Genomic DNA, 10,982 nt, shown 5'->3' with positions numbered 1-10,982 from the left:
TCTTTCCGAAGGACCGTATAAATAAAAGCACTTTAAGTTCTTAAGTGTTCTCGTATTGTCCTTAGAACATTTTAAGGCCCACATCCTTCTAGAGTAAAACTATTAAGTTGTAAAGAGTTTAAATTAAAGATACGCAGTGAAATTAAAGTCGACTCAAAAGTTTAACAAACTCATCATAAAATAAAAGAACCAAATGAAAAGAAAAGGATAACTTGTTCTCGAAGAGTTCATGTTTTTCTTATCTTTCTGATGATTTTCCTTATCTCGTATTCCGAGACACTTTGAAAGGCACTTCAATCGAGGCGTGACGAAATTTTGATAGTACTCCAAGTTCAAATCTACATGCCTCCAAAAACAAATCAGCGGTTTTTGGATTATTTTCTGAAAACCCCCACCACTCCCCAATGTACACATAATATTAAAAGTTTTTGGACACAGGGGCAGATCTAGGATTTTCTCGAGGGGGGCGGATTTTCAAAAAAAAATCCAAATTTATCGACCTTTTTATAGGTCGACCAATTGATTTTCCCAGCTCTCACAAATCACTATAATTTTCTGTGCCGTAGGCATAATTTTGAAAAAAAACGAGCCGAAAAATACGTTTTGAGCACCTTTTGGAAAACTTTGACCAAAAAATTGCATTTTTTCGGCGCGCGCTTCCCCCTCAAATTTATTATATATTGGCGCCAAAGACGCCTTTAGACAAAAATTTAGGATCCCTCAGCCGCCAAAAATGGAGATCTCAAAATAGTACAAAGGGGTGACCCCTTGGGTCGGCATGGGTTCGATTCCCTAAAATTGACATATTGAATCAGATGTCAATTTTACAATTTCTGGTAAACTTGACACCAGCGCTTTGAAAAATAATAAGCATACTAGCAAAAAAGAAACAGATGTGTTATTGATTAGTGGAAAGTGTTTTAGCTCAATTATAACTAACTGTTTCGTCGGCTTTTTAGGGTCTTTTCGGTTATAAATCCCGGGTTCTATTCATTTAATTAAGCTTCAAACTGGCATGCTTCTATTTTTTTTACACTTTTCTCCACTAAAGTGTCATGAGTAAGAGCCCAAATGAGTTATAATTCACATTTTTGGCATATTTTCAAGTTAATTCAACGCTCGGGATATTAGCGTAGAAATTCTAAGTAAAATTAATCCAATTTCGTTTCAAAAAGTTTCATTTTATTTTCTGATTATTAGGGAGGTATATTCAATAAGACTCGCTGTATAATAATTTTTTGAAAAAGTTTGCCGACTTTTTTAGGTCGCTCAATTTGAACATTAAGCGCAGCTGTTTTGAGCATTTTTTGGACAGTTTTGACCAACAAATTGTGCTTTTTTTTGGCCCACGCTCCCGCCTCAAATTATTATAAATTGATGCCAAAATTTTAGGGCGAACATTGGGATAATTTGGCAACTAGAATTGAGAGAGGAGGTTGGGGGAGGGCAGTCGTCTCTTCAAACTCCTCGGCACGCCTCTGGTGGTATTTTTGAGTTTTAAAAATTTTTCATCGTAATTTTACAATGCTGGTCGTTGAGAATTTTTCTATATGAAAAATTGCACAGGAAAAATTGACTATGAGGCTTAGCTTAATAATTGTTGTAAATGTAAAAAACAAATGTACCATGAACTTTGACAAGAATTAATTGCAAATAATATCACTAAATTAACAAACAAAATCAAACGACCTTAAACTTAAAGAAGCGCCATTGTTCGACAGCTAAACTAAATTTTCCAACCTGAATATCAGTATTGAACTGTAAATTCTTTGGTTTACCGTAGAACTTAAGCTTTACGATGAGTCAGTTTATTTCAAGTCAGCAGTTAATCTTACTTATCGGTAAAGTACCATTACGTATACATCTCATAACGGGCACTTTTTTAAGAGGGCCTTTAAGAGTTTTCGTTCCGGTTGAGCTCTGATTTATAAGATCATTTTCAGAAAAAATCTTAATCGGGGACAAGTTTGTACGATAAATTTTGGAAAAGTATTCCTCTGTAATGGGATTATACTAAAAGGATGTATGCTATATGAAACGTTTCCTTAACTTTTGTAGGGTTCATTTCTATTTGGCCCATTGGGGGGCTTTTGGATGGATCGTGTCCCACAGCTGGAGAAGTGGAGATTCTACATCAGCCGATAGACTTTTATGACGGTATCTGGTATGAGATCTACACACACCCCAACAAAGTGGATGCCTGTCCCTGTCATTACGTCAACAACACTGTGATAAAGAAGCGAGGGCGGAGTAAGTCTCTATTCATACCTCGGACAATCTCATCACAAACTAACCCCCCCCGCAAACACACACTCGCGCACACACGCACACCTCTATAGAAAAAGGGGGAAACTCACGACTAGGCTCTAAAATGCCCAAATGATTAGCTGTTGAGTAATTAGTAATTAGCTTAAAGAGATTTCGGGGAGGATACTTTTCGCTATGCACTATAGCTGGAAAGGATTAATTGATTTTAAAAAATTGATTTCATCTTTCATAGTTAATTATCTGATTGTAATTTGATTGACAACAAAACTTTTCATCTGAAATCTGAAACTGTATTACTGACACAAAAACTGGCTAAAAAAAGCTTAACAAGCAAAAAAATCCGAAAATAAAAATTCTATGAACAGACGGCTTGGTGCTAATAGTTTTATGTAATTTTGAGGCAAAAAAAAAACACGTTTTTATAACTATTTAATGAAAACTTCCACAACTTGAGGCAATTTTTTTAAATAGCATGTAAGGAAGTTTGCATCTCTTCAATCAGCTACTGGTTCCAAGGGTTTTAAAATTCAGGCACAAGTTGGAAAAACAATCAAGATACAAAAAATTTTTAGAAAAATTGTTAGTTTTTTTTCCAAATTAATGTCGTTTTTAGTGCCTGGTATGATTTGAAAACTATACAGCGCGTGGAAACTTAGTGGTTTAGACAAAATCGATAACATTTGTCTTCCAAAAACAAAAAAATAATGTTTAAAAAAATGAATTTTTTCCCATTTTGCACAAAAAAGTTTGATTTTGTTTCTAGAAAGTTTTTATCGTCAAGGAAACACTAAAATAAAAATCCAAATTTGTATTTGATTTAGAAATTAAGCTTTTTTAATCCTTAGAATCTAAAACAAACCAAATTTGCATATATCCTTACTCGATTGCTTTACTCGCTCGAAATGGAATTAAAAATCAAAAAGTTTAAACCAACACTGGGATAACCTTTTACCAATTTTTTAAAATGCCTTTTTTAACACTGGGACAACTTTATGCCAATTTTTTATTGTCGCTCGAATCACGACTAAAAAGTCGTGAATTTGGTATACTACTCGATTCATTCCAATTAATTTTTGTGGTACTTGGTTTTGCGTGGAAAAAAAAGAAACAACTATAATACACCCGGCTGTAAGGTGCCTCCCAGTTTTTAATGGTTATAAAATAACTTTTTTTTGAATTTCAATCAAAAAAACTAGCATAAAACAATTTAAAATAAGGGTTATTTTACAAGCCGCCAAAAAGTAAGAACACGAGCCATCAGAAAAGTAAGAAAATAAAAATAATAGTTTAAATAAAAGACTGGATAAATCTTTGTCGTCGAAACCGCAACAAGGTTACTTTTCTATCTAATTTTAAACTTTTGTAATGTTCAAAAGTTTCTCAAGCAAAAAAGTTTGCGGACTTCAAAACATACTTTGCAAAACTCCAGTTTGTGGAATCAATCAAAATTTTCAAACAAGTTTGCAGTGTAATGCACTGGATGAGGTTACATACAGCACTTAGGATAAAACATCATTGAGAATAAAGTTTCCTTCAGTATTATAATTTTAGTTCATAATCATAAAAATCACAAAAACTAAAATCAATAGATCTAGGTGAAAGGTACAGCTATTTCCTTCTTGGGCTTTTTCCACTTTCCCCCTATTTGAGTTTCAGTTTTGAAAAATTAATTTTAGATTTTCATGCCTTACTACGTATTATAACGCTTTCAGCCATGATAGCACGTAAGACAATTTTTAAAATGGAAAAATTGAAATGTGAGAAGGAACGTGGAAAAGAGCCCCTTCCTGAAACATTTTGAAACTTGAAAGAATTTTGAGGGGGTTAAAGGGTTGCATCCACGATTTCAGTTAACTAAATTGTAAAGATTTTTATTGGATTTCACTGACAAGGATGAAAAGCTTCTGCTTAGGTTTGTTAAGATTTTTATTGGATTTCACTGACAACGATGAAAAACTTCTGCTTAGGTTTGTCTGATAAAAAACCTAACTTTTAATTATTCACAAGGTTATTTTGCTTTCAAATTAGCTTTTAAGTGTTCTGAAAAAAAATTTTCTACAAATTCACGTTTCAAATATTTGTGTACTGATTCTTGCACTTTGTGTACTGATTCCTGATTCCTGTACTGAAATGCAATTTTGAAGGCACTTCTGAACTGCGGCTGTTTAAAATCTTGTCTCCGGATTCCAGAGAAATCAACTCACCGAAAAAATGATTTATGAGAACACAGTTTGGCCGCGAAATGACAATAAAAATTGAGTGACAAGAGCTTAAACAAAACGGCAATTTTTTACAAAGTCAAAACATAATAATTACATTTAGGGCTGAGAAATATCAATTAGAGAAAAAATTAGTTTTTCAATTTAAACTTATCAACAGTTATCAAGTGAACGTTGTTAGTTTGTGGTTTTACAAGAGGCCGTTTTGAGCAAACTCTGGTTCAAGCATTCCTGTATCTTGTAAATTATCAGCAAAATTGTATATTACGCTTTGATAAATAATCATTGACGTGTTGACAGACGTTTTTAAAATAAAATAAAAAATTGATTTTTTTAACTTGCGCACACAATTCTCATTTACCTTGCTTACAGCAACTTTTTTTATTTGTGTGATTTTTGAATAAGTTGCAGGAAAATGGTGAATTTTTTCCTGTTTATTTGGTTTAGTAAAACATGTCATGACCAGCTTATTTTCTCTTTCAAAATTACAATAAGAATTTCCAAGCAATTGCTGTAAATTTCAAGCAGATTGTTTTTGGTTGGAATCACCACTCTCTAATTTTATAAAAATTTATTTAAATCCACGGACTTTCAAAATTGTTTGGAGTTGTGCCCAGGGGCGTGTATAGGGGGCACGGACGACGAAAAACGCAATGTGCTTTGGGAGAGCTCGGAATATCTTTTTGAAAATTTGTCCTCCCCCTCGAGAAAACCCTAGATCCGCCCCTGGTTGTAGCCTCTTTTATCTGGATCTATGGGTTTTCAAAAAAATTGTCTTTGAACCCCTTTTAATTGGAAGTATCTGCAGTACAAGCACGAAGAAACTGCTCGTATCCCGGCGGGTCTCTAAACATTCCAAATGCCAACCAATATCGATGAAAAAATATTTGGTAAGAAGTTGGGGGAAAGCACTCAAAAAAAACAGAGCGGGTTTCTGTTAATTGTTTCAGATATATCCCTTACATGCTAAGTAAAAAGCAAAAAGTGGCAATTTTTTTTTAAGTTTATGTATTATTTACAAACAGGGAAAACTTTTTAATGTTTCGACTGCCCCTTAGAAGTTTAACATGGAAAAAGTGAGTTATGTAATTCGGGTCTAGCAACTTTTTTAAAAGTCCAAAACAATTTGCCTCTGAGATTAGAAAGAAAATAGAAGCGGTATGAATTGCCGCATACGTGTTCATAGAAGGAAGTCAAAAAAACGTTAATTGTCTGAAATTTAGCCTAACGGGAAGTTTCCAATCCATAAGTTTACAAAAAAAATTGCAGGTAAATATGTTTTTCTAATTTTACTCACGTCAATAATTGTTTTCGAACCTCCCCAATATTTATTTCATCCTGTCTCCTAGAGTTAAAATAATAACGGAATTTGATAGACTAAAGTCTTTCTGCTCGCAAGTTGAGGCGACACATTCAACTCAATTCTAAGAAAACTGCTCGTATCAGGGTATAACCCTGAATGTTACGACTGCCTTTTAAGGTCTATTGAGCAGGAAAAACATGAAAAAAAATTAAATGCAAAATTTAATTTTTTTTTAATTGAGATTTTTGTGAGAGCCATATAAAGTACAAAGTGATAGATTTCGCTTTATTAACAAATCAAGTTGACAAAAAACTTTAAGCTCTGGACAAGAATATCTTTCGAATGATACAAAAAATGCCGTCAAAAATGGCTAGTTAAAAAGTCGAAATTTTTCTGAGGAAAAAACACACCCCGAACAAATATTCCGTTACTTTCGTTACGAAAGTCGGAACAAAAATTCGTATTGCGTTGATCAGTATCTGCTATTAGATTACAAAGTTGTTCTGCTCTAATTATGTGCAATTACAACGAACTGCTAAATATGGGTACCGCATAAACATCCGATCTGTCAAAAATCCCAAAAAATATTTTATTAGGGCAGTTTTCCAAAAGTTTTTCCAAAAATAGGCAAAGATCCAATTTCTACTGTTAGCTGAAAAGATGCTGCAGTGCTCGAACGAAGGCGGATCGCAACAATCGCGCCAGCATGTTGCGAGCTTGCCACCAAAGTATCGTACTCTGTATAAAAGTAAAAGCCGGATATCGCCGCAAACTTTTTGAAATTCTAGCGTTATTTTGGTAGATAACTGTCCGAGTTCCGTAACGAAAGTAACGGAAAATTTGTGCTCGGGGTGGGTTTTTTTTTCAGACAAATTTCGACTTTTCAACTAGCTATTTTTGACGGAACTTTCTTATATCATTCAAAAGGTATTGTTGTCTTGAGCTTAAATTTGAAAAGATGTGATTTTTTTTGCAAAGTTATGGGATTTAAAAATTGGCTTTTTGGCCGATTTGGGACAATTAACGCGCGTTATACTTCGCGCTATTAACGCGTAAGCGGAGATTTAATCCGTCTTAGAAACTGTTCCAAATTGGTTGAAGGAAGCTTATTTGCGTAATTGATTTAATATTAGAAGCGAAATTTAACACTTTGTACTTTATATGGCGTGTGGTGGGATGATTTTCACAAAAAATCTAAAATTTCTCATTTTAATTTTTTATTAATTATTTTATATTCATTTTTTTAATGTTATTACTGCTTCATAGACCTTAAAATGTTATTACTGCTTCACCCTGATACGAGCAGTCTTCTGATTAAATAATTTTCAGTGTTTAACATAGCGGATGTCTGGCCTAGGCCCGCTGGAAATAAATTTCAACTTGAAATGCAGTCATTTGAAGTAAACATATTCAGATAATATCATTTAACAATTTTTGGATGTTTGTGGCCTGCTGCTATTTCGCTTTCAACAAAATAAAAAAAAACTCTTGACAAGACTTATTCGAAAATTCCTTTTTCAAAAAAATTGCGAGGCAAGTTAGAGTGAATAAATAATATCTTAGAAGTAGTACTGATACAAGAAGCTGTATTTCTCTGATCAAAAAAGAAGACAAGTTTTGCACTTAGGTCTATTATAAAACACAATTCAGCTATTCAAAATAACGACTCAAAAAATGGCTCATAATTGAATGTAAAAGAATTAAGACCCTTGAGTATAAATTCTTCTTCATTTTTATTACTTGCATTCAGCGAAAAGTCCCATAAAATGTTTTTTCAAATGTTTCTATCGGTTGGCAGAAATGGCTGCAAATTTTTTTAGTTATTTATGTAATTTTTTCTAAAGCTGAGTCATAAAGCAAATTATTATAAGTTTTTCAGCGCCAGGATAAAAAATCATTCAAAAGTTAAAAATTTGCAAAAATTTGATCAAAAGTTATATTTCGCGAATTATTAGGTATAGTTCAATGCTGTCCGCTTTTATCAGATATGAAAACAAAGAAAAGCTGTATTTCGAGGCCAGGAAAATCGGCTGAAGCCATCATATCATGTTCCCCGGGTTCACCTCTACCAATTAAAATTGCTAAGCATAAATTTTCATATTTGGAGTCTATGAAAAAAGGCTTTTCATACAATTTCAAACCATGAAAGTTGCATGACTACCATTTTTTTCAAAAAAGAAACTTTTTTTTTCTATAAAATCCTGTTTGCAAATAAACAAAGTTGTAGGTGGGGGGAGTAGTCGAAATTTTTCTAGTTTCGCAGTTTTATTCGAAAAAGAGCAAAAGTCAGTCTTTAATTGAAGGCCCCTTGAATCGAAGCTTGTATGAGTAATGATGAGTTGTGCTTTTAGATTTCATGAAGCAAGGTCACTTCTGCTACAACTGGGCAGAGGATGCATTTCTGCCCTACTCTACATGGGAGTACGAAGAGTTAAACGAAGGAGTGGGGGCATTCGTGGCTAGAAGAGTGACCTCATATAACATATTCAATAAACGACACAACTTCTTCGGTAAAATTAGTTGAAAACTTTTTAGTGAATGTGATATTTTGAATGTTATAAGCAAGTTGAGCAGCGACAAACTTCTTCGTTAAAAATATATGAAAACTTTTAGTGACTGTGATCTTTAAAATCATAATAACTATTTTTAGAAAAATCAAATGAATAAGTTTTTGCAGTTTGACTCTATTTGACCCATTTCGACTCATTATTGGTTTTTGGTTTGAACCGAACCCTTCGTTCGCCCCTCTCATGGTTGGTTGAAAACTGAACATCGCTCGACTATCTCATTTATTACCAGAGCTCCTCAGCGCGGGAACCAGTTAACTAATAGAGCATTTTAAAAAATCTCGCTTTTCTGAATTCTTTTTTTTTGCAAAAGACTAGTGAACTAAAAAAAGGTTCACTTTTTTCAGTAATATTTTTCAATAACAACTTTTTGATCATTTATAACATTCCAATTTTTTCTACAATTCTATTATTTGCTTTCGTTTAAAATACATGCTTATTATTCGTGAGTTCAACATTCACTTGTAATCTCTTGTTGTTCCGACTTTCGATACGAAAGTAACGGAATATTTGTGCTCGGGGTGGTTTTTTTTTCTTCAGACAAATTTCGACTTTTAAACTAGCCATTCTTGACGGAATTTTTTTTACATCATTCGAAGGGTCTTGTTGTCCTGAGCTCAAACTTGAAAAGATATTTCACCTGTGATCATTTTTTGTAAAGTTGCGGGGGTTTAAAGATTGCCATTTTGGCCAATTTGGGACAATCAACGCGCGGTATATTTCGCGCTATTAACGCGTGAGCGGAGAGTTAATCCGTCTTAGAAATTGTTCCAAATTGGTTAAAAGAAGCTTATTTGCCATAAATGGTTTTAAATGGTTTGTTACAAGGAGCGAAATCTATCTTTTTGTACTTTATGTGGCGTGTGGGGGGATTATTTTCATTTAAAAAATTTCAAATTTTAGAAGAAAAAAAATTTCATTTTGTTTTATTTCATTGAATTTTTTAATGTTATTACTGCTCCATAAACCTTAAAAGGCAGTCGGAACATTCAGGGCTTCGCCCTGATAAGAGCAGTCTTGTTTTGTTCACCGGGAGATTGATTATTGATGAAATTCCAAAGTGATTTTCAATCTGACAAATTTACTCCCTCCCTTTTTTGACGAATTCTTAAGGTGATCTTTTGGAATTTTGAAGCCAATAACAAATTTTTTTTTTACTATTTCTGGGGACTTTTTGTGACTATTTTTCTAACTAATTTCCTCCTTTGGTACCTAGTAACGAAGCCCCCCTTGCAATGCGTGTGTGGGGGGGGGGGGTGCGGGGGGTGGCTAGTTAAAGAGCTTTAAATTCTGTCTAGTGATGGACTGGGATGACCTCGACACTTATGTGGGTCTGGCGTGTGACCCTGGCCTCTTTCTCTCCCGCAGATCCTTCAGAATCTTCTCCAGATCCAGGACTCTTCAGGCCAGGACCAGGAGCAAGTTCGCCTCCTTCCTCGAGGAACAGGGTGCCGACTGGTACAGGACGGTCTATGCTTCTCCAAACAACTGGGAGCGGTGTCCACGAGATCGAAAGTCAAATGAAGTTTGAATGAAAGTTCAAAACTCGTCCAACCAATCATAATAAAGTCGTTTTCAAGAACAGAACAATTTCTCCATAATTTGCAAATTCCAAAATTAAATACATACACAAATACGGTAGGGCGAGAATTCGTAACAGGCGACAATTCGTAACAGGCGACAATTCGTAACAGGCGACAATTCGCAAAAGGCGACAAGTCGTAACAAGGCATTGGCAAGTAGAATACGCTTGCTCCGCTTCGCTCCGCTGCGCTTACATCCGGCACGAGAGGAATATTGAGCGTGAATCTGTGATCCCCGCTTAATCTTCTGTTACGAATTGTCGCCTGTTACGAATTGTCGCCTGTTACAAATTGTCGCCTGTTACAAATTGTCGCCTGTTACGAATTGTGACCTGTTACGAATTTTCGCCCGTTACGATATTTCGCCCGTTACGAATTTTCGCCCGTTACGAATTTTCGCCCGTTACGAATTTTCGCCCGTTACGAATTTTCGTCTCACGACAAATACATATACATTTTTTTTTCAAATCGAACACTGCTTTTTGACTTCCTGTGTTTTTTCCTCGCAAAATCCAGGGCTGTGACAGATTTCGTCTCATTTTAATTTCAAAGCTTACATAGATTCCGACCCACAAATTTGGGAGTATACAGATTTCGTCCCACTTTTTGTACAGTGTGCGCTTTCAAAAGCGAGTAATTAGAAGAAAAAAATTGCCTTTCACAATTTGTTTAATCAAAGCAAATTCAATGCTTCAAATCACAGCAGGACGCGACTAGCACTTATGAGAACTACTTAATCCGCAATAACAGTAATTTTCCTAAAATAGGACGAAATCTGTTGGATATGGGACAAAATCTGTATGGGACGAAACCTGTATGGGACGAAATCTGTATGGGACGAAAGCTGTTAATTAAATAAATTGGACGAAATCTGTAGTAGGACGAAATCTGTGCTAATCAAATCAAGTAGAATAAATAAATGTCAGATGATTTCAACTATAACTATAAAACTGAAGTCTCCTCAAGCATTATTGGATCTGCAATGAGAAATTTCCCAAAGTTGTTTCGATTGTTGAGAAAAAACTGTTTGAAATTCTTTTTT

At 34.5% G+C, this 10,982-nt stretch overlaps 1 protein-coding gene across 1 annotated transcript; it reads left to right on the top strand.

Moving 5' to 3' along the window:
• The first annotated feature begins 1,701 nt into the window (after nt 1–1,701).
• LOC134842765 (uncharacterized) lies at nt 1,702–10,029 on the top strand. The gene is made up of 4 exons (XM_063859243.1): nt 1,702–1,841; nt 2,059–2,250; nt 8,142–8,300; nt 9,656–10,029. The coding sequence occupies exons 1-4, from the start codon at nt 1,799–1,801 to the stop codon at nt 9,886–9,888; spliced, it is 627 nt and encodes a 208-aa protein (XP_063715313.1). The 5' UTR covers nt 1,702–1,798; the 3' UTR covers nt 9,889–10,029.
• The last annotated feature ends 953 nt before the right edge of the window (nt 10,030–10,982 follow it).

This window comes from Symsagittifera roscoffensis, chromosome 3 (assembly GCF_963678635.1).
Source record: "Symsagittifera roscoffensis chromosome 3, txSymRosc1.1, whole genome shotgun sequence".
NCBI classification, from domain to species: Eukaryota; Metazoa; Xenacoelomorpha; order Acoela; family Convolutidae; genus Symsagittifera; species Symsagittifera roscoffensis.
The sequence above is the reverse complement of the archived record's forward strand: the minus strand, read 5'-3'. Positions and strand labels throughout refer to the sequence as shown.